This window comes from Oryzias melastigma, linkage group LG8 (genome assembly GCF_002922805.2).
Source record: "Oryzias melastigma strain HK-1 linkage group LG8, ASM292280v2, whole genome shotgun sequence".
Classification (NCBI taxonomy): Eukaryota; Metazoa; Chordata; class Actinopteri; order Beloniformes; family Adrianichthyidae; genus Oryzias; species Oryzias melastigma.
Window position 1 is genome coordinate 14600992 of NC_050519.1, and position 23759 is coordinate 14624750.

Below are 23759 nucleotides of genomic sequence, written 5' to 3' on the forward strand. Positions count from 1 at the left end.
AGCACAATCTCCTGAATTGTCCCTGCTTTTGTTCTGCAAACAAGCGTAGGGGGAAAAGAGGAACTTCTTCGCACCCAGACAAGTTTCCTGTTAGATTCGCACGCCAGAGCTCACTTTCTGTATGACACAGCCTGATTCACCACGAAATAAAACAACACACACCTCAGAGTTCTGTCAAATACAAAAACATGTTTAATAAATACTGAGGTAGATGGATTCTTGGACTGTTTTACAAAGCTTAAAACACAGTTCAGGGAAGGCCAGTCCTGTAGGCTTCACTTGTCCATCTCAAGGCACCAGCAGTTCTGCAGGAGCAGCTGCGCGCCAGCTGGGCTCCTGACAAGTCCAGACATGTTCAGCCACCGCTGGGACTTTTGGACTTCCTCCACACCCGGATCCACGTTAGGGCATCCAATTTGACCTGTGGGGGTCTAGCAGGCTGCGATGGCGGTCTGTAGGGGGATGGGGGTTGGGGGTGGCCCCAGTTCACTGCCACAGTTCACGTAGTCCACCAAAACGGAGCTGAGGAGGAGCTGTTCCGAGCTGCTCCCGTGCTCGAGCTTTGCCTTCTTACAGGGCAGGAAGTCCGGATCCGCGTCTGCTTTGCTCCGCCGTTTCCGCGTGTGCTGCGCGCAGTTGGACAGGTTCTCCTTGTTTTCCTCGCAATTACGCGCGTCGTCGGGCAGGTGAGACGGAGGCTGGACGTCCTCCTCCTTCATCTCCACCTCCGCGGGAACGACGCTCTCCTCCGCCGGCTGCGCCGCGTGGTAGATGTCCCGGGCGGATTTCATGACCAGGGTCAGGAGGAGGCTCCTGTGGAGACGGAGTCCTCCGCGCTGCGTCCGGGAGCTGTAGAGTTTCCCCAGAGCCACGACCATGATCCTCTTGGCCTCGGCGCTGACCTCCATGACACCGCTTGTTTGGTAAACAATCGCAGGTAACCGCTATAGATCCGCGTCTGTCCCCGATGACTTCACACACAGACAAAACGGAGACCGCCAGCAGGACGGGTACTTATCACCTCGTGTGCGTCACGCAACTGGCGTCACTGGCGAAGCCCCACCCACCCCAGACACTGGTATTTGAACCAGCTATAACTATAGAGTTATGTTCCTATCAAAGTATTTTTGCATTTGTTACACACATTTTGCATCAATAAAAGTTGCTGCATTTTCAGAATAAAGTTCTATTTTTGCAATTCCAGTTTTTTTTTAATTATATATATATATATATATATGTGTATATGTATATGTATATGTATAAAGAATATGTAAAAACATCAAATCCTTAAAAAAAACACACTGTGCAAACAGACACACAAATCTACAGACACACACTCCAGTCACAACCGTGATTTTTAACCCAAATATTCTATCTGACCGTACTCCATAGAGAGGGGTGTCAAACTCAATTGCACAGGGGGCCAAAATCCAAAAAACACCTTAGGTTGCTGGCTGAACAGGAAAAACATTTATTCAACACACCAAAACAAAATTTTTAAAACATTAAAAACCTAACTCTTGAATATTAGTATGTATAAAAACAGGCAGCAATATTATTCCAGAATAAATCAATTTAAACCTTGAATAAATTTCAATATTTTACTCTTTATAAACATATTTTTTGTCAAAATTATACCAGTTACCAATAAGTGCAAGATAACATTGGGCCATTAGGAACAATAAAATAAAGTCATCTGAAGGGCCGGATATAATCACTCAGAGGGCTGGATCCGGCCCCCGGGTCTTGATTTTGACATTTGCTTTAGGAAGTCGTATTAGAGTTGTTATGTTCTGTATTCCTATACTAGAGAATGTGGTGCAAAATGCTGAAGAGTGAATCTGGCTCCAGGATTTTTTCTTTAATAGCTCTATTCCGATAAATTAAAGAGTTGATGCCATTTTGTCCAACCGGGCACGGATTGTAATTGTTAATTTTCTCCTTCATGATCAACTTTCAAACTGGAGGTACTGAAAAGGTTGCTACCCATATCTCACCAAGTCCCTGATTGGTCAAAGTTCAACTAGTTTTACTTTTTTCAATGCCCGCAAACAGACTAAAACATTTGAACGCGAAAAGCCACAAACGCGCATTTATGTGTTTACGTAGACATTTTAATGGAAGTGGTGGAGCCTGGTGTGAACGTAGCATTCACTGATTCATGCAAACACACTTCACCTTTTTGTCTCCACAACAGTTCAAAATCATTCTGCACTTGCATTTTTTTTCACCCCGACATTTTACAACTACAAAATACATGTTAAGAAAAAGAATATACCGGTAATTCCATACATGAATGTGTGTTTAACCCATGCTGTGTTTACACTGGACAAGAAGGGATGGGCTTCTTTTTTCTTTCTAATGTTTACCAGCACATTTCTGCCACCTACAGTTGGAAGAGGTGCGGTGAAAAACGAAGTGGTCCAAATCGTGTTTTTGGCAAGACAGTCTCACTCCCAACTGTCACATATTGACGTTTGGTCATCCAAAACTTCAATCAGACCATTGGACATCCAGAACGTCAATTGGACATCCAAAACGTTAATTTTTGACGTTTTGGATGTCCCTTGCTCTTCATTTTTTGACGTGCTGGGTGTTACTATTAAATCACAGGTTCCAACCTCCGGGCCATGAACTGGAACCAATCCAGTACCCGGACACGGACCACACCGGCACCCTAACCTATTTCCGGTACCCTAACCCTAACCCAGTATTGGTTCGCATCCGATACTACGTCCAGGCCCAGTATGCGTTTGGTAACTGGCACCACAGCTTCGTCCATCTGCGTCCACTGCTGGGTTAGGGTTATGGTACTAGTACTGGTCGCCTCCTGAGGACCAGTTCGTGTGCGATACCACATCCGGTACTGCACCCTGAGGGTTGCGGACAATTAATTTTACGAACAGCTAACATGACAAAAATGACGAGTTGGGGACACCCAAAACGTCAAAAAGTGACACAGAGGGGTCCTTAACCAAACGCTAATATCTGACAACTCAAAAACGGTCGTAAAAACGTACATAGCTACACATGAATGCAGGATTTTTAGATATTGGAAGCCCAAAACAGGCATTTATAGACGTCTTATAAACCTTAACCTGGCTAAGGTTAACCGTGCTTGCAGATATTCATAGTTAAATTCCTACAAAATAAAACAAAACCGATAAGATTCAATGGCCCCTTCCTCTCAAATAGTAAGGACTTTTGACACATCTTAATAGTTTTATGGGTATGCAAAATAATAATAATAATAATAATAATATGGTCACAGTTGAAAATCAGCAAAAAATTTGACTTTAATTCAAGAAAACTATCAAAAATATTTCTATTGGTTTCGTTTTGATGTCAGAAACAACAACTTCAATCCAGAAAGATCTGCGAATGCCTGAGGAGCGGAAAGTATGTGTCTATTTTTAGCCTGTCTCTGGTATCAGCCATGATCTCCATTTGTGTCCTCCGGCTGCGTGGAGGAGTCAGGGAGACTGCTGGCTTCATAACGTTTGAGCTCTCCTCCTCCTCCTCCTCCGGTCTCACCCATCCCCCCACCGAACTGCTTCCTATTGCAGGAAACGAGAGGGGGAGGGGTGGAAGTCAAGAGACAGACGCCCATATTTAGCACTTCCGGCTCATGTGGGCCCTTGCTGAGGAAAACCCATGACGTGCATGAGAGCTGCGCTGCTTTCTAGTGCAGCAAAAAAAAAAAAAGTAGTAAGGAGTGCGTCAGGGCTTTCAACTTCCGTTTAACCATATTTGGGCATTTTTGCCTGTGTGGGAGCAAACATGAGAAACTTGTCATATTATTGACGTTTAAACGTTTTTGCATGTATTTAAATAAAGTTATGCAAAATTGTATTTTGTTTTGTAGTAAAGAAATTTGTTGGAGCTTGAAAAAAAATCCCCAGAGTGCCGTGTAGCGCCACAAAAATGAATGGAATGCAAGTCATTGTTTCCCGTGACTTCAGTTCAGCACCATCACAGAGTAAATAGACAAACGGATTATTGATTATACTCCGTAAATTTGCTGTGCATGTTTGGAAAATATCTATTTATTTGAATCTTAATAGGAATTTGCAGATACTTCCTTGTTGTAGTTGCCTAATCTCTTATTTAAACTGCACATTTTAACTTATTTTTTTACAACTCAATATTTAATTTCAATTTAAACTGTTTGATTTTAAGGTCACTCATATGTCAAATGTTGCCTTATAGTAATAATAATGTAAAATGCCTAAACATTATCAACATATCAACAAACAAAGGCTCCCCCTTGTGGTCACTTTGGGAAACTACATTAAAACATTGTTTGAAGCTAAATGTCATTAATATATAATAATTAAATAAATAAATAATCTCAGTCAAAAGCAAGATGACCTTTAGTTTGACGTCAAACTCACCGAGTATTGAAACGCAAGAGCTGCCGTGTGCATGCTCATCTCTGCCACCTTTTATCATCACTTGGTTTCATTTCTTGGGAATATACATGACTATTAACTTCAGTGTCTTTTTTTTCCCTCAATGTGTGTAAAATACACTGAACAAATACTTATTTGATAAAAGAATAACAAGAATGTATTTTTGACATAAACAGTGTTCAAGATTGTCAATCATTTTCTGTCTGATAAACTGTACCAGGTGGAAGGTCTATTAAGATTCCAACGAATAGATGAATTAAGAAAATTTTAAATTTGAGGAGATTTTCATTTTTAAAAGACAATGTTTTGAGTATTTTTTGTTGTCGTCTTTTTTATGGGGGTAACGGACACAAAGTTGGACTTTTTAATCAGACTACATTATTTTAAAAGTACTGTTTCTTTTTCTTTTGATGTGACAGTGTTGAATAATAATCTAAAATGGCATTAAAATTGGGCAGATGTATTTGCTGTCTTACTTTTCAAAAATAAGTAAATAAAAAATGTGAGAGGCCATGCACAATAATAAGTTTGGTCATGCTGATGCATTAAACCTTTGGGATGTTGCTCTGATGACGTGAGGTTTTTTGAAACTTAAACTTAAGTAAACCATACATGAAAACATTCATTCTCCTGGACACCGAAAGATCATAAAGTCTTAAAAAAATCCTTATAATGACCGACAGGTTTTAAAGCCAATCATTTTGTTTGAGCTGCACATTTTTATTTAGAGATGTTCAAATCGAAGTGAAACCATGCAGTGTTTTGTTGCTGTGTGGTCTGTTAGGAAGGAGAAAGAAACAGTTCTCACAGTCTTTGCTCACATTCTCCAAAGAACACGAACAAAGGCATTTTCACTGTGTGCCATGCAGTCTGCTTATCATCTAAATATGGTGTTGTGGTCAGTCTGACCTGAGAGTTACAAAACCGAAAGAACTGGTGGTTAAAGCAAGTAGCAGAAGGGAAAGACAAAGCTTTGCCCTCTCAGTGTGTCAGTTTTTTTGCAAACAAACCCTAAACCAAGCTATAGTATTTATGTTTTGTAACAGAAAGTTCGATCTAAGCTTTTGATTAAAATAAAAAAAATCCTAATTATGTAAATCCTCAAGATGCCCATCAATTTAACTTTAGAAAGTTTGTGTTTTTTTATCTCGTTTTAATGGCACAAATATTTTTTTATACAGAATATAGAATATCTTAACTGTAAGGGAAACAAAAGCTGTAAGCAAAGATATCTCTGCAGCACCATCTACAGTCAGAAAAATGCTAAATCAGAGATTTTACAGATAAAGCGCAGAATATGATATACATAATTGCACTATATGGAAAAAAATATATAATATAAAGAATTCTATATCGCCCGGCCCTACGTGAGAACAACATATTGTTTATAGTTCAAAACTCCCAATAAGAGTAACTTTTAATGTGTTTTTGAGGGGAGCTAATCTTGTTTGAGGCTTACAACCACAAAGTATTGATCCAAAAATAAACACCAAAAAAAAGAAAACTAATATGAAAAACAAACCCATTGTTACTGTTCAAAAAACTTGCACAATGGATCAATAACTTCATTAATTATATGTAACTATAATGAATCTGTAACCAAATATAAATACTATATTACTACTTCGAGTGCAAAGCTCAACTATTTCTGTTAAAGACAAACAATAAAGCTATATTCAAATGTGTAAATTCATAAAAAAAAATCTTGAATTTAGTTTATTTTTTGAAACCATGTCTCAGTCCCATTCGTTATTGCTAATTTTCAAGTTTTTAAAATTATTTTTATTTACAATTTAAGGACCCAGAGAGTTCAGAATCTCTTTTTAAAGTTCAATTTGGTCAAGAGGTCACTTGTACAATCAAAAACAAAAAGCTAGAAAATGTATGAAAGACAGAAACAAACAAAAAATAAAGTATAGAAGTAAACTACAATTCAAGCTAAAACAAAATAAATGAGTGTAATAATCCATTCATCAATCCATCTTCTAAACCCGCGTTGTTCCTTTCGGGGTCAACGGTCTGCCGGAACCTCACCCGGCCACATGTGGGTGAAGGCAGGGTGTAATAATAAAAAACAATAGAATTAACCAATAACTGCATTAAAATGATATGAATAATTTTGTTTCCAGATTTGGAAAATGGAAAAAAAATCCAAATGATCCTGATATTAAGCAGTTCCAGGGATATTGTTACAAATGTTTTATTGAGATATTCATTATTTGATCCATGTCAACATTTTCTCTATGATTTGCATGTCTTTTATTTTACAGTCAGTTTCATATTAATGTGCAATTACCTTGGATAATGTTGGGTCACAGTTACAGGGCTTTCACAAAGTTATTGGCACTTGGAACACAGAAAGAAGGATGAGCAGTACACGAGGTCCACTGGCGCTACGGGGTTACAGAGGCCAAAGAGCAGGGGCTCAGGAAGTGGGCAAGACTGGTTACTTCCAGGTTGTGAGGAAAGCTGCGTTTCTGGGTAAATATATATACGTCATGCTGCGAGTGCACAACAAACGATCCGATCTGTGTGTGTCTATATATAATATACAGTATTTATCTATACATGTATATATTTATATATGTACTGTTTAGTGACAAAATAAAGACTCCTCATGCTGTGCCACACATTTTCCATTCAAGTGTGTGAAGGTCTAGTTTTTTTTTTTCTGAATAGTAAACAGAGTACATGAAATACTTGAAATGAGCTGGAAATAAAAAAGCACAAAAGTTTCCAAACAAGCACAAATAAACACAGCCGCCGCTCATACACACAATAAATATGAATTCATGTGCAAGTAAGTTCTGAGCAACCTGAAGGCCAAGTATTCAAACGTACCACACGGACACCTCCAGCCTTTATAAATGGAAAAAGAGGCACCAAATTAGTGTTTTTGTGTTGGTAACGTGAATCAATATTTATTGACAAAGTTACTGAGGAATTTCTGAATTTGAGGCTGTTCCAAGCCCACTAAAGCTAATGGGGTGGGTTACCAACTTCTTCAAGATTAACAAAGATACTGCATGTTTGTTCTGAAACACACAACTCAGTAAAGCCTTCCAGAATGGAGTTTGACCACATGTATCATGCTTTGAAATATGCGTTCAGCCAGAAAAAAGAAGACAGTGCATTGAAAGGGAAGCATTGATTTCTTCAGTCTTTCTTAGGAAAGCTAAGGAAAAGCTATTCAGTCATTTTTTTACATTTTAAGTCCAACCCTTCCACTTTTTTCCAACTGCTACACGAACCACTGCTGACCCGCTGGCCAACGTACATTTAATAATAAAAAAAAAAAAAAATTCAGCGACAGAAAAGAAGAACACTTGGGAATAAACTCAACAGTCGTGTTGGGATATTTACAGTTACCACAAACAAAACTCCATCTATACGGGTTTGATTGCTACACAATGTCTCTCGAAAGGTGCACGAACCTCTGGTTCTTCTCGTTTAAGGTGCAGGAACCACGACTCTACTGCTTATGGAAGGTGCAAAAAAAAAAATCAGTTATCAAATCCAAACTAAATAAAAAGTCTTTCGCAAACAGACAGCTGGGCACTCACAGACATGTGCTCGACATAGACCCGCCTCCTCCACTCAGGTGCTTACAGATAGTAGCATAAAATCAGTTTTCTTCAAGTAATACTGTCACCTCCAGACGCCACTGCCCTTACTGGCTTCTGCTTTTTTTGAAATCTCAATTTAAAGGCACATTCCATTGTCCATTTATCCTCGATTTTTTTTTTATAATGTCTGTACAAATGCAGATGTTGAGTTCTTAAATCCATATAACCTTAATGTTTCTACAAGTATTAATTGAATTTTTGCGAGCCAGTGTTTTGCGTAAAAATTCTAAAGGTTTCAAACCTTTGATGAAAGAGTCACCCCGGACAAGCCCCAAGAAACAGTCGGACTCTTGCTTTTAAGCTAGCAAGCGGAAGATGAAATGCATCAAATATAGCAGTTCGACTGCTCATTCCATCACTATGAAATAAAGATAAAAATAAACGCACAGGCTCCTATGACGAGGCCGCTTTGTTACACTCCTGCAAAAATAGCGCTTTTCCTTTTAATTTAATAAACAAGAGCTCTTCAAATAAAAGCCCAAACGGTGAGATTTTAAAACAATCCCTCTCGCGCTCTGTGCTCACGCCGTTTTTGGCATGGGTACTGGTATAAATATAGTTTGTCTTCTAAAAATACAACCTTTTTTTTGATAACCTGTTGCCCCTTCTTTACAATCATCTTGGTAAAAAGCTTTGATCCTCTCACTTTTCACATCACAGACAGAAAACATGCAACAAAAAAAAGTAGAAAACAGAGATGGGCATTATTTTGTAAGATACAGCACAGTGAAACACTTGAGTGGTCTTGAGAGGGCGGGGGGGATACAGTAATACTTGCAGGGCGTTGAGGAGGGATGCAGGGGGAGGAAGAACGAGTAGTGTTAATGTTGCTTGAATATTGTCTCTATTTTTTTTTTTGTTTTTCCCGAGGCTGGGAAACACCCCGTCAGGCTTGCATAGAGAGAAATGCCACTGACTCTGAGGGGCACCAAACCTCCGATGCCAGCCCGTCTGTGAAGCCCCTCCTCCCTCCTCAGGCTGCTGATAGCTCCTCACACCACCTCCCCCTCAGGGAATGTATTCATTAAGCAAGAGCGGGTGCACCTTCGAAGTACAGAGAGGGGGCAGAGGCCAGCCCCCTCCTACCCTCCGGTTACGAGTCATAAAAAGCAACAATTGTGAGTTTTCATGTCCGGGTTATATAAGAGCAGCAGCTGTTGCTCTAAGCAGTGCACTACAGACAGTCGAGATGTGAGAGATCAGCGAAAGAGTGAGGAGGCAAGCGCAGCTGGGGATTACTGCTATTTGCGTTACAGTTACACCGTTCCCCGGCGTTTAGAACAACGCTCCTCCCTCCCCGCCCACGCCCGGCAGAGATTCCCCCGACGAGCCGCCAGACTCCACGCTGGCACCGCTGGTGGCCTCCAAAGCCGCGGGGTCAAAGCTGGGGTCCGCCCCCAGAGCGTCCTCCTCCGTTTTGACGCCATCGGGGAGGAAAGCGGAGTAGGCGTCGCTCTCGGCCATCAGCAGCTTTAGTTTGGGTATCCAGCTCTTACGCACCACACGCCGGGCGTTAGTGCACATGTCCGCTGCGATGGCGTTCATCTCACTCTCTTTGAAGCTGGTGGCGAAATTCTGGCAATAAACTGATACGAAGAAGACAAAAAATCAGTTAGGCTGATTGTGTGTGTGTGTGTGGGTGAGAAGCTTTGGGATTGGAGGCTACATGTAAAGAATCTGCATCAAAGCTGCTTATGTTTGCTGTCGCCTCCAGCATTCAGCCGAGTACGAAAGTGACAAAAAAAGAAATAAGATTAAATTGGAGTGAAAGTAGCTACATATTGATTTGAAGAGGGTGTCCATAAAATGAAGTTTCAAGCAAATGCTCAAAAGCAACACTTGTGGTAGTCTCAAAAAAGGCAGAATTTTTTAAACAACGTCGACCCAACATTAGTAAGTTTCATAATAAATAAATAACGTGAAGGCTTCAGATTAGCTTTGAAATGTTTGGTTTAAAACAAACGTAGCAAGAGATATGACTCATAACAGACAAGAGACTTCAAATTCAAAAGTCAGAGAATGTGGGAACAATAGAGGCGAAGACAAAAACGTTTTGTTATTCCAGTGGGCGAAAGTAGTGATACCCAATGGAGGTTCAAGAGCTGTGAGGCGGCATGTTACAGTTCAGGGATTTCTAACATACAATCTGGCCCAGTCACAAAGAAGAAAAAAACATAAGGTTGTTAAAAAAAGCCAGTTTGTAGCCCGTTCCTGTGGCGAGTTATGGTTCTTTAATAAGTGATCGCAATGTGCAATTCTGCCACTAGGGGAAGCAAAGGAAACACAAAACCAGCATAGCAAGAGATCAAGAAATAAACTTAATAAGTGGTTAGGCTGCTAGGTTGTTGAGGCATTTTTTCCAACTGAGAGAAAAACAAAAAACAAAATCAAAGCTATAGATAACAAGTTGACCTTAAGTTATTTTGGTTTTTTGTAACTGGTGCGGCCCAGTTAAGATCAGACGGGTTGAATGTTGCCCCTGAACCAAAATGAGTTTGACACCCTGTTGAAACATCGTAAATGGTTTAGTTCACCTGTTTTGACCTTGTTTTCGCTTTATTTTGAGATTTTTAATTTAGCTATACAATTTTGACATTTGTTATAAAACATAAGAACATTTTGATCTCAATTGCAGTCATTTTTGACAGCATTTTTTAACTGTTTCAAGTTTATTGTGGAATTATTGCGTAGTATAATTTTAAACACTGCTCACATTTGACTGCGTGGAGCACTCTGTTGTCCAGGGGCTTGCGGCTCGGGTCGTTGGTGGACGAGCGGATTCCGGTTCCACAGCTGTTGGCCAAAGTGTTCCTGTGACATCAAAGCAGCAGTGAGATGCGCAGAACAAAAGAAGACAAAAATAGCTGTGCTGCTCTTCTTCTACAGACAGCGGATTGAAAAAAAACAAACTAAATTCAAACCACGCTGAACATGAAATGTTTGCAGAAATAGATGCAGACAGGAGGAACGAACCTGTCAAAGAAGGCAGCCAGCAGCCTCCTCAGCAGTACTTTGTGTCTGGTCCCTGCGCTCACGTGACAGTTCATAAGCTGGGCTCGCGATATGTACACTGAGGTACCTGGAAAGCAACCACAACCCAAAAGTAGTTATCAAATCCTCCTTTCAATGAAAAAGAAACATTTTGACTTTTATTTTCAGGATTTCTTTTGCTATTCTTAAATTGACTAAATTCCAAATATAAATTAATAAAGTTTCCCTCTTGCAGTTTTTTGTTAAGATTTTCTTGAAGATGATGATGCGTGCTTTTGTATGCAAGTTTTCCCCTACATCCACCCACACACACGCAAACACTTTTTTTAAAGAAAAGTTGCAACGTTGCCTGAAGCAATCTGTGGTTGTATCTCAGCATGACCTTGACATGCACACGTCATGTAACATTTGCAACAAAGTTCTGTTCTGTCATCCGAGGACAGTTTATCTCTAAATGAGTGATCATATCACACTGCCTTTTCCTTTGACCTGTCTGACAATCACGTAAAGTGTGTTTCTTTTACACTTTTGTAAAGAAATAAAACAGAAAAATCAGAAGGCCTCATAAATGTACATGCACCAGAACTGTTTATCAAACACAGTGGTGGTGTGTTGATGATTTGGGCTGAAGCACCATCTGCCAACGCCGCTGAAAATCAAATATAAAGTTGTCTTCCTCACAGCTTTGGTTTTTTAAAACTGGGTCGTCTGACAGTAAAATTTACTTTTGAGTGACGGAAGATCTTCAGCAGAACGGCTGAAACAGGAGTGAATGAATCCATGTTAAGATGACCCGTCAAAGCTCACACCTTAACCAAACGGAGGAACTGTAGATGGATATAAAGAGACTCGTACTGAAGAAATCCCTATAAGTCACATGTGTCAAAGTCAAGGGTGAAGGGTCAGGGGCCTGCTGGGTAATTCTATCCAACCCTATAGATCATTTTATTCTATTCTTGTTAATGGCCCGATGTTATCTTGCGCTTATTTCTAAATTGTATAATTTTGACAAAATATATTTTTATGGAGAATAAAAGGGATAATACCCGACGAAGTGTGCATTATGAGAAATGAGGCCTGAACCGTCCGACGCAAGTCGGTTAATTTCTCATAATGCACACTTCGAAGGGTATTATCCCCCTTATACCATGGTCACTTGCAAAAAAAAAAAAATATTCAATCAATATTTAGTACTTTATTCTTGTTATTTCTTGGGTTTAGATCAGTCTTTCACAAAAAGCGGACTATATATATAGGTGATGCGGCTTGTCGTCACGGTGACATGGCAACATGCCACCAGCTGAAAGCCGGCACAGAACTCAACTGGAGCGGCAAAGTGTTGCACATTTGAAAGGAAGACTCCAGACGAATGTACGTGTTTTTTTTTTCTTTTTCTGAAGTCAAGCTTTTAGTGAGCAGCTAGAACACCAACACAATCAGCTTTCATCTCGGAAACTCCCCCTTGTGGTGAGACAAAAGAATACACAATTAAGTGAGCTGAGTGATCCGTGTCTTATGAGTAGGAGAATATCTCGTTAAAAAAAAAAAACCTAAGGTGTGTTTTGGATTCTGGCCCCCTCTGCGATTGAGTTTGACACCCCCCCCCAGGGGCGCCGCTAGGAATTTTGGGCCCCATAAAAAATGTTTTTATAGGGCCCCTAACACAGAGTCATTAGGGGCCTTTGTGGGTCCCCCCTCAGTCTGGGCCCCTAGAATCAGCCACCTCTTCCGCCCCTTTTCGGCGCCCCAGAGTCCCCTGCTATAATTCAGGCATAAGGTCTATGCTGGAGGTGTCCAAACTTTTGGCTAAGAGGTGAAAATGTGTGAGAACCAACCACTTGGTCTGACATTTTTTGAACTATTTTAATCATATTAAATTGAAAAAATAAATTAATTAATGAGCATTATATTTCAAAGACATACTTTCTCATTTCTTCACATATAAAACAAATTCATATTTTTTTTCTTAAAATTGCTGTGTCCATTATTCACACTGTGTAGTCCGAGTTATGTGTTGTCTGGTAGTTTCTCTTGATACTGAACTCCTTGAAAACAGCTGCAGTCTCTTGGTATTATAGACAGACACAGTTGTTTCATATTTTACTGGAAAAAAATCAAAATTCCGACCTGGAAGTGGTGGCCCTCAATGAGCTAGGAAGTGCAGAAGAAGGATCAAACGACAGGTTTACAACGGATTAAAACAGAATTTTTGGAAAAATGCTGGAGGCTGCATATTGTTTATTATGACAGGAGCCTGCCGGTGAAAGTGTGAACACGGGCCGGACTTTAGACAAGCCCGGGAGCCCAAGTACTGAAAATTCTGGTCAGAGTGGAAACAGTTATAGCTCCAGAACATGTTAAGGCGTCCATATTATGAAATATTTAGAAACTCTTGAGCGTGCGTACCTGAGACTAGCTCGAGTTTCTCAGCAGGGTCTCCCTCCTCGTACAGTTTGGGATGGCAGCGGTTGCCAATCTGAGCGATGAGTTCTGCAGGAAGACAAGTGAGATCCCGGCCTCGCATCCGCCCGCGTGTTTCCGTGTGATCCGGCAGAGCTTCCACACGCTCACCAGCTGCTGCAGAAACACAGGGAGCCCACATTATGCTGTTTCCGCTTATGGTCTCTGCACACAAAAACAGATGTTTTTTACCTGCTGCCCCCATGTTGAGCATGCTGTACATGGTGTACATGTTACAGATTTGTCTATAGTGCTCTTCGGCGCTCTCCTCCGTTCCTTCTTCTTCTTCTTCGTCGTCATGGTAGCTGATGGGGGAGTCACTAGCGTACGTACTCAAGGTTCCGGGGCTGGCACCATCCGACACACCGAGCGCTCCTGCAGAGCTGCCATTGGTGCTGGCGCTGCCGCCCATTGCCCCACTGGCCACCATGCCCGCCAAGCTTGTTGTGGTGACGCCCATTCCCATAGCAAGGCCCAGCGCTCCGGGGCTTTGGATAGCACTGCCTCGCGCCGCCTCCTGGGAATAACGGGCCGTCTTTCTAGCTCCTCCCCCTCCGCTGGAACTAAACCCCCCTCCGTCTCGGCTGCTTCCACCCTCCCAAAGACGCTTGGCTACGGGAGTGCAAACCACAGAGTAGGGGGCAGCTGCCTCCGGCTGGCTGGCTGGCTGTTCCGTCTTCACCCGTGATACCAGAGGTAGAGGCGTCAGGCTGGAGGCCGGGCGGCCCGCACCATTACTGGTCTGTGTTACGGGGCTCTGGGGCTCTGATGGGGGGGCCTCCTCCGCATGGAGGCCCTGGGAATCACAGCTAGGGGAAGACACCTGGAAATTCACACAACATCAAGACTTAAACTACCCAATGTAAATAAAAAAAACCTTCATAAGCCCAAACATTTATGTGCATTTACCTTGAGGAAGAATTCCGTCCCCTTTTCCATGATTTGCTGGATTTGAAGGAAGCCAGCGGTGTACATGAGGAGGAACTGGTCTCCCACCGTCATGCTGAGACGGCCAGTGTAGCAGAAAGCTAGAATCTGTTGGAAGCTCTGTGGCTGCACCGCGGGGGGGAGCTCCACCACCGTTGGGTTTATCTCACTGCTGCTGCCACCAGCACCATTGCTGCTGCTGCTAAAGAGGTCTCGGAAATAGGAGCTACTCGCAGCCAGAACAGCTCGATGAGCCTGTGGGAATAAAAGGCTGAGTAAGTCTTTACATTCATATGATGTAAAACACTAAAGTCTTTCTGGTCAGAAGTATATTAAACTTGCCAATATGTTTGCCCTTTCTTGATTGAAAACAAGACTGTTTGTTCTTTTTAAGTGAGATGAATTATCAAAAAAGTAACAAATCTATTATTTTTTTTATCTATTATTAGTTACTAATCAAAACATTATCAATAAAGTAATTTCCTCTTATTAGAAGTCTGTCCCTTCAACATGCGGCAAGTCCAACTAATATGTTTCTCAAGCAAAATTGCAGCGAAATAAGTTAAAAAATAATCATGTAAAGAACAAAATAAAACCCCTTTGTAAGGCTAACGTCTTTAAGAATGTGGTAAATGGAAGCTTCTCGACCGCCCCACCTCCCATCACCAAAATGCTAGCAAGCAGGTAACCAGAGGGGTTTGCAAACTCACTGAGGTGGATGTGCTGCCCTCAAGAATTTGATTGATTCAATGGAACGATGAAGTGTCAAACTTTTGAAAGGTTGTGTCAAGTAAATTGTGTCATTTGAGTTTAATTTTTTAAGGTTTAAGTAGCTTTGAAAAATGTGTTGAATCCATATCATGAGGGTGTGCACGTGGTGCTTTCATGAAAGAAATAATAAAAAAAATGGAATGAAGTACACTTGAGAATGTTGGCATGCTCATATTTCTAAATGAAAACCAATAAGCTGAAGTTACTTTATTTTGTTGTACATGTAGGGTTTAGAATTGGAAAGTTTTAAGATGTAATGCAGCCTTTGGGGTTTGCTGCCTTCAATAATATTTTTGGAATTAGGAGGTTTTTACTGTAATTATTCATAATTTCTACAAATGTAAACAATCAATAATTGACTTATTTGTCCTGATTATTCAATATACTAAATTTGGCTAAACCATATTTTTTCCCCCTTAAAGCATCTCTTAAAAGCATAACTTTGGACTAAATTGCAACTCTTTAAGTATCATTGAAAAAGCCTTTAAGTATCATCTTTTGATTTATTTTGACAGCATTCCCAGTGGTTTTTCATTATGATTATGCCGTTTTAGCCAAACTTACAAAACATTTATAGTTTTCCAGAAAGTCCCACTCAACCAAATATTAATAACCCTTTCTAGGATCTTCACAGAAAAAAAAAGTCAAGAATTAAATACTTCACTGGTTTCCTGTTAATTTAGTTTTTAAAGCTCTTCATGGTCTTGCCCCAGTTTACTTCACTGAGCTTGTAAATGTTTGCAGTCATTCTAGAGTTTTTTCTAGAGACCGCAAAAGATGAACTGCGATGTAGGAAGGGAATTCTGTATTCTGTTCTTTTCAACTGTGGGGGGTTAGTGTGGTTTAAGATAGGGACACAGACTGCAGGAGAGAGGGATAAAATGTCTCATTATTTTAGGGTCTCAATCTCAAAACCACATTGGGAAAAATAATAATAATAATAAAAAGAATATGTCTTTGGGGATAGTTTTGGGACCTCTGGTTTTAGGCCCCTCACATGCATGCAGCCCAGTGTATTTTCTACACAAAAAATACGCTCTTTTTCAAACGCCATTTTTTGTCTGCTCCTGATTCAGGATAATTTGAAGAAATAAATAATCAGAACTCCAATTTTAAGCTTAATTTTCTTATTATAGCGCCTCAATTTTCAGAATAAAACCAAAAAAACATGTTAAAAACACCAAAAATACAAATTCAACTGGAATGGGTCTCCTCATCCCAGTCCATTGACATTTTTAAAGGAAGTAAAAGTTCAAACTCACAAAAAGCACACATTATAGGAAAGAAAAAAGGACAGAATAGCTATAATTAGTTTGATTTTTATTTATATTTAACACAGCCAATAATTATGAAGGACAGGGGAAACAAATTTTCACACAAACAATAAAATGTTTTACATAAAAATGTGCCTTTTAAGGATAATTTACAACTGAAACTTAAAATGGTGTTGAAGAATAACTTTGACATTAGAGAGTGAAAGTGTTCTGGACACTAAAGTAGCAAAGACTAGCAAAGTTACATGACTAACATCTCAGAAGTACTGCAACTAACTCTTTTTGGAACAAAAAGACCTTCACTTTTTCACACAGCATAACCAGTGAGGAAAATCAAAATGATTTGTTTGTACTCCAGCTTTAACTTCTTAAATTATACATTTTTCCCCACCCAAAGCCCAAAATGTAAACGGTGGCATCTCGATGTTTCGCAGTTACCTTGAACGCATGGCCCTTGACCACAACGGACACGTCACAGTACAGCCCCTGCAGCCGCTGCTCGTTCAGACACTCCAAAACATTGTTGCCAAAGTTTGGGATCGCCATCTGGAGGGTCTGGGCCATTGTGCGTCTACGCACACCACCAAAGGGTTTTGCTGTGGGGAGAGAGAGGGAGAGGGGGCCGAGACAAACAAAAGGGAAGAAGAATAAAACAGAGAAAGTTAAATGTCAGCCCGGTCCATCATTAAACTTTCAGTAAACACGGCGGCACTGAGGGGAAATTGTTTTTTTATTTATCTGGAACAAAAGTGCTCTCTGGGTCTTAGTGAAGTTGTTGGGCCGCTATGACGCTGGAACGCTGATTTATGGCTTCAGCTTCAGACAAGCTTAAAAAAAACAAGAAGATTCACAACAATGGGAGGGGGAAGAGGAGCAGAAACGAGACAAAAAGCCCACAGAGGACAGAAAAGAGGAAAACAGGTGGGGAATGTCAGGCTCTTTTGAACAGACAATGAAACAGCTGATAGAGTTTCACTGGCTCAAACTCATCCAGAACACTTAATCTAATGGATCCTATAAGCAAAAAGCCAAATAATTTTAAAAAGGACGATTTTTTTTTTTAGAAAGGCCATAATACAAATACCTTATGTATTAACACATGCCTCCAATATTTCTTCATTTCTGAGACCTCAGATCAGTGGTGGCAAACTCAATCGGACAAGGGGCCAAAATCCAAAACACACCTTAGGTTGTGGGCCGAACAGGATAAACATTTATTGAACACACCAAAATTACATTTTTAAACTTAAAAACCGTCACTTTTTTACACAATTATGAACTGTATAGCATTACCTGTGCTAATGCTAGTCTGAATGCTGTCAGCTGAATTTGGCTACTGAAGATGCTAGTGCTGATAGCTGAAGATGCTGAAATTGACAGCTAAAAGCGCTGAAGCTAATGGCGGAAGCCGCTGATGCTAATAGCTGAAATCACTAAAGCTAACAGCTGAAATCACTGAAGCTAACAGCTGAAGATGCTGAAATTGATAGCTAAAAGTGCTGAAGCTAATAGCTGAAAACACTGAAGCTAACAGCTGAAATCACTAAAGCTAACAGCTGAAATCACTGAACCTAACAGCTGAAAACACTGAAATTGATGGCCAGCTAAAATATTAGGAAAATACCAAATTAGTCTAAAAACCAAACAAAAATAATAAATAAAAAAACTTAGGCAGAATGACAATTTTTAAAACTTTAAAACCGTAACTTAACATAATTATGAATGATAAAAAGGCAGGAATATTATTCCAGAATAAATCAACTTAAACCTTAAATAACTTTCAATATTTTACTCTATAAAAATATATTTTGTCCAAATTATACAAGTTAGAGATGAGCCAAAGATAACATCGGGCCATTAATAACAATAAAATAAAATGATCTGGAGGGCCGGATAGAATTACCTGCCTTGACTTTGACACATGTGGTTTAGATGGATCATCTACATTTTATTTGATACAACGTCTCCTTTGCAGTGGCTGTTTTTCCTGGAGACAAACTTCATAAAAGCCTATTTTTCCCCCCCTGTAAGCTATAGCACAACTTTAGATAACTGGGTCGTGCTCAGTTTTCTTCTACAGAAAGTGTGTGTGTGGTCTAAACAGGAACCACATTGCAAGTTTCAATTCATCTCAGTCAACAGTGGAAAGCAAACATACCCTTGCCCTGTACTTTTGTTTCAGGGAGCTCCATGAGGTCTGCTAATTTGAATATCTCAATCCTCAAACCTCTTTTTTTCTTTTAAATTATTGTTTTTGAACACTCTGTTCAATGTTGCCCCATTAGCAGTTCAATGTGTGAGTCCTCTGTAACAGTGTATCCATTGATCCGCCACCGTGGCATTTTATTTCCCACAAACCTTTAGCTCAAGCATAAGACCAGTCATGAGCATTTTCATATAGACAAAGAAGGGGGAGAAGAAGAGAAAAAAACAGGTTTGCACAGCATAAAAATATGCAAGCACAGTCAGAGCTCCTTTTCCACGGTGATGCTTCATCACTTAAACGTGTTGCATGACTGCACGCCGCACTAACACGCAGATAACACATCAGCACGGGACGCTTTGATGCTGAAGCCCACCCTGCGAGGGGGGGACTGCACTTTGACAGACCGACGAAGGCCGGGGTGAGCCGCCGCCACCCCCCCTCCTCTTCCATCATATCCGAAGCCTTTCATTTGGGACCTCGCCAAGCTCCAGGGTAAAGAGAAATGCTCTCTTTGTCTCCGTCTCACTCAAGCTCCCTCTCCCTCATACTAAAACACAGATGCGTGCACACAAACTCAAACAAACCCACAAAAGGCACACTGACTCACACACAGACATTAGACAATACTGCTTGTTTACAGTTTGGCGAGCTGCAGTGAATACACATGCATCTAACACACACACACAGAAGGGTGTGTTTGCACAGTTTGCTTTGATGGCTGGGGAGTGTGTATTTCTGCATGACAGATCCGCTCTGTCTTGACGCCATTAAATATATAGGATGCAGCAATGAAAGTTAAATATATTTAAGAGAAAGTAGGTCAAACATGCTTGCAACATCCTGAAAGATGTTTTTTATAATAGAATAACATTACAGGTTTGAATCTGCACATGATAGTCACATGAGATTAGTCTATAGGCATTTCCTGAGACTGTGCATGCCTGTACTGCTCACTCATGTCGGGGCAAAGACGGGAGGGAGAGGTTCTGATTAGTCATTCCAAATTCACAAAGCATCTGAACTTCTTCCCTGCACATTTGAGAGTGCTCCTCCACATCCACGGGGAGGTTTGAGGTGGGGAAAAAAGGGTGCTTCTGGAGGATGGAGGGGAGGGAGCAGCATGGATGCTACAGGAACTCATTCAGGGATGCCCGGCTAAAGTCGAGCAGCCTTCCGGGTGTCTCTCTTTCTTAGCGGTTCCACAGCAGCTAAGCGGCCGCAGCTTCCCACCCGGCTGTGACGGAAATGAAATGCCTCGCGCCCTCTCCCCCCTCCGCGACAGGGCCTATAGAAGGTGGCTAACGGCTAAGCTAGGCGTTGCTACATATTTTTTGGTCCCACTAACCACCTAACTCAGCCCGGCTTCACAACGTGGCGCGTGACCGCAACACACGGGCTCTTCTATTAGAGAGGAGGAGGGGGGGACACTTACCGTCCGAGAGGACGAGGTAACCGAGCCGCCGAGCGCTGTCAAGCCCGAGACGTTGCTTATTTTATTATTTTGGTGATGGGGGGAAACGCCGCCCCTGCCATTCTCCGCTCTGCCGACATCAACAGGTCATCCCAGGACACGCAGCAGCCGAGGGCGAGCCCGACGGAACCAGTGCGGCACGGTGCGTGGGGGGCAGGGGGGCACAACAAGGCACAATTCTTTGCTAACATACAAAAAAAAAAAAAAAAAAAAAAAACTAACTGCAGATGTATTTTACGCTTATTTTATTAGCTTAAACGCTATCCCCCCGCGCGCGGAGGTTCATATAATATTCATGAAACGCTTTGTCCGGGCAGGTGGGGATACAGAAAGTTTGTTTTTGCTAACCTGGAGCGGTCCCCTCACTCGCAGAAAGTTGAATCATCCCGTGTCCATCCGCTCTGACCCCCCCGCCCCCTCCGCCGCAGCCAGCGCGAGACACTCACCACCACCTCGCCGGGAAGCCGATGCGCGCGCGGCGTCGCTTCAGAGGAGGGCACGCGGCGCTCTCTGCCCCCGAGTTTCCTCGCTCCAGGCGGCCATTCAGTGCGAGCGGCGCGGCGCTAGCAGAGCCACCGAGGGCGGTGCGGGATCCCGGGGGATTGCGGAACACGGAGGAAGACGAGCATGGCGCGCTCGTCATTCAATCGCATGGTCGTTAATCGGAGCGCAGCCTCAATTTGGGGAGACCTATCCCACGGCGCAGACTGCATGCGCATTGGCACACAGCAAAGCGGCAGTCTGCAAACCCTACGCGTGTGAAAGTAGGCCGACGGCGTGGACTCGTTTAACCCGGGTGAACTAGTCTGGCTGTTCCAATGAAGACTGTAATAACCCGTGAGAACCAAACGCAGACTATGACACATCCTCAACACTCATGCCTGCAGGATTAGCTCAGAATAGCCCTTAGTGGTATTATTTTAATAATAAATGTGGTTCACGTCTATAGACAAAAAAGTTTCAAATATCATCTTTAGATTTATAATAAATTTCCTTAAAAGGTAAAACATTTATTCATTTTTGAAAACTGGAAATGTTACATTTTTGAAGTTATTTTGCTGTGTAATAAATTAAATTGAGAGAAAATAAGTTTAAAAATGTGTTTTTTAGTTTTAAAATTCTTCAATAAACAAATTAAAATATTCTAAACCGTTATATATTTAGTGTGAATTATTTGTTAGATCCTAAAATATCATAGCATAATAGTCATTTTTAATCACAAATAACTATATGCAGGGAATTAGACCCTTTTTGATGTCACAAGCTGTAATCTATACTCATTTATGTAATTCAGGTATTGTAACACCTTTCTGTTTAAACTTTACTTGCATGTATGTCCACATTTGTTAGCAAAACTTCCCATCACACGTCTTGCACTACAGAAAGACAACAGTAGACACAACATAACACATTTACAGACCGGAACCACCATTACTGATTAGTAAAGAAGGCTGTAAACTTTTATAATAGCTCATTCAGGATGTGATTTCTAAAGCATTTTTGTTTTGACTTAAGAATCTGAACTAAAGAAGTTATCCTGTTCAGGGTCAGATGGTTGCTGGAGCCTATCCCAGCTGCTGTTGGGTGAAGGCAGAGTAGACCCTGGACGGTTGCTAGACTGTTGATGAACCACAAAACCTATGAAGTATGTTTTTGGGCTGTGGGAGGAAGAAAACCCACTCATGTCATTCAGAACATAAATCAGGGTCTCCTTGCTGTGAAGCGAGCTTTCTAACCACTCTTTTTTTAGTAGCTCCACGACGCACCAGAACAATACAGACCGTTTAAAAGTACATTTAGCTAGCAATGTTGGAAATTAACAGCACTTTCTTTCCTCAATCACACTTTTAGAACCTTATATGTTAAGGCACATTCATTCTGTTTATTTTCTTTAAAAAAAATATTTTCTTGTGGAAATATTTCTTAATTTACCAAAAGAAAAGCACCATGAATTTGCTTGTTTAAAAGCAACTTCTACATGAGATTCAGTTGCATTGCTTAAGATCATTAAATAAAAATTAATTTTACAATTTTATTACAATGAAAGGTATATTAATATTCAGGTAGAGTTTTTTTAAGTCATACTCCTTTAAAAAAACTGTGAAATTTTGTTCTGGTACAGTCTTGGGATATATTGTGATATGTATCGTGAGATGTGTATCACGATACATGTCGCATCGCCAGACTTATCAATACCTACCTCTATCTTTCAGCAAACTCCATCAATCTTCTTGTTGACTTTATCACCACTAGAGGGCGCAAGTAGATACTTACAATTTCAGTATCAATAGATACTTACAGTCTCAAATAGATTCCTTTATTATTGAAATAACTGTTCTTACCTGAAAATCTTCTACTTGTATATTTTTGATGTAGAAAAACTTCAAAAGTTTCCCCAAAAAATCAACATTTAGAAGACAAATTAATCATGTGAACTCTTTATTATTTTTTAAACACCATTTTGAATTTTTTTATATAGCTTTTCTATTTGTTTGAAAAGCATTAAAATGCAGAGTTTTGCTTATTTTTGATTAGCTCTCTTGTTGAACTTTGCATCAGCTTGATGTAAGTCTTAAATCAAGTACCAGGAAGTTTGTTTGGAGCTATCCTCTAATTTGACACAGAAGGGTCAACCCATGGGGGAAGAGGGATGTCATGAGAGGCGTGCATTTCAGACAGAGAGACGCTCTCAGGCGGTCTTCTGGGCTCGATGCCCTGCTACCCCTCCAAAGGCCCCTGGTACCTCCACTGACAGCAGCAATGCTGTGACTCCATCCCAGCAACAGCATCACAGGTTGGTTTTTGCTGCCGCCTGGTCTTCAGCCAATCAGAGCTCACAGTGAGCAGGATCATTCCGGAGGTGTCCAATAAGAAAAACTAGGGTGCTTGGAAACATCCCTCCCACGTGTGAATTCCTCAGAACCCACAAGGTGTAGAAAAGCGTTTCTGAACACGTGACAGCGTCTTGAAGCGCAACTGCAGACCTGATATCTGTACTGTGTGAGTTTGTGTTTGGACAACAAGTAATAGAAAAGTATTAATACTACTACAGTATTCTAATGGCACTCTGTCAGCGTCTACATCACTAGTCCAGCCCCTGCCCCACACAGAGGTGGCACCATACAGTCTTTGGGTCCCACCATTGCTAGAAGAACTCTGGCTCCCTCTTGTGGATTACCTGCGAATTGCACGTTCAACAACATTCAGGAATTTAAAAAAGCAAAAACTTGCCATTATTTTTCCTATTGATTTTGCAATTTTACATGTAGGAGTGAGTAAAAGTATTTGCATTTGATAAAATGATGTTTCAGCTTCACATGTTTGCATGAGACATTAATTACAGAGGGGAAATCTGAACGTTTTCTTGACAGTTTGCAGTGTTTACATAAGGAAGAAAATTACATACAGACAATCATATTAATGGAGTAAAATCCAGGTATCAATGATTTCACTGCCTAAAACATAATGAATTCCTCCTTATGAAAACGTGATTATTTTATGAGACACATGGTAAAGCTCAGGGAAGCATACAATTTATTTACAGTCTAAATATTTTATTTCATGCAGAGCATATTTTATTATTAGATTAAATATTTTAATTAAAAAAAATTGTTTTCACTT

At 40.8% G+C, this 23759-nt stretch overlaps 2 protein-coding genes across 6 annotated transcripts; both read right to left on the reverse strand.

Annotated features, from left to right (window-relative positions):
• Positions 1-169: 169 nt before the first annotated feature.
• ier2a (immediate early response 2a) lies at positions 170-1039 on the reverse strand. The gene has a single exon (XM_024272388.2). It carries the CDS (start codon positions 906-908, stop codon positions 432-434), a length of 477 nt encoding a protein of 158 aa, XP_024128156.1. The 5' UTR covers positions 909-1039; the 3' UTR covers positions 170-431.
• A 5557-nt stretch (positions 1040-6596) lies between these two features.
• Positions 6597-20955, reverse strand: LOC112146413 (nucleus accumbens-associated protein 1). Of its 5 annotated transcripts, XM_024272222.2 has the most exons (9): positions 20487-20952; positions 20100-20322; positions 16900-17057; positions 14399-14671; positions 13682-14312; positions 13436-13606; positions 11012-11117; positions 10752-10849; positions 6597-9624 (listed from the first exon to the last, which is right to left on the reverse strand). In XM_024272222.2, the coding sequence occupies exons 3-9, from the start codon at positions 17023-17025 to the stop codon at positions 9314-9316; spliced, it is 1716 nt and encodes a 571-aa protein (XP_024127990.1). In that variant the 5' UTR covers positions 17026-17057; positions 20100-20322; positions 20487-20952; the 3' UTR covers positions 6597-9313. The 5 variants fall into 5 exon arrangements, with proteins under 5 accessions (XP_024127990.1, XP_024127988.1, XP_024127987.1 ...); XM_024272220.2 differs by lacking the exon at positions 20100-20322 and having other exon boundaries at positions 13436-13603; positions 20487-20955; XM_024272219.2 differs by lacking the exon at positions 20100-20322 and having other exon boundaries at positions 20487-20954.
• Between the last annotated feature and the right edge of the window lie 2804 nt (positions 20956-23759).

Bases quoted from the DNA above. Each gene is read 5' to 3' on its own strand.
- ier2a (XM_024272388.2), bottom strand. From the start codon at position 908: ATGGAGGTCAGCGCCGAGGCCAAGAGGATCATGGTCGTGGCTCTGGGG.
- LOC112146413 (XM_024272219.2), bottom strand. From the start codon at position 20,523: ATGATTCAACTTTCTGCGAGTGAGGGGACCGCTCCAG. The intron at 17,058-20,486 runs GTTAGCAAAAAC...CTCTCCCCACAG, and splicing joins GAGTGAGGGGACCGCTCCAG to CAAAACCCTTTGGTGGTGTG. The intron at 9,625-10,751 runs GTGAGCAGTGTT...TCTTCGTATCAG, and splicing joins AGTGCTCCACGCAGTCAAAT to TTTATTGCCAGAATTTCGCC.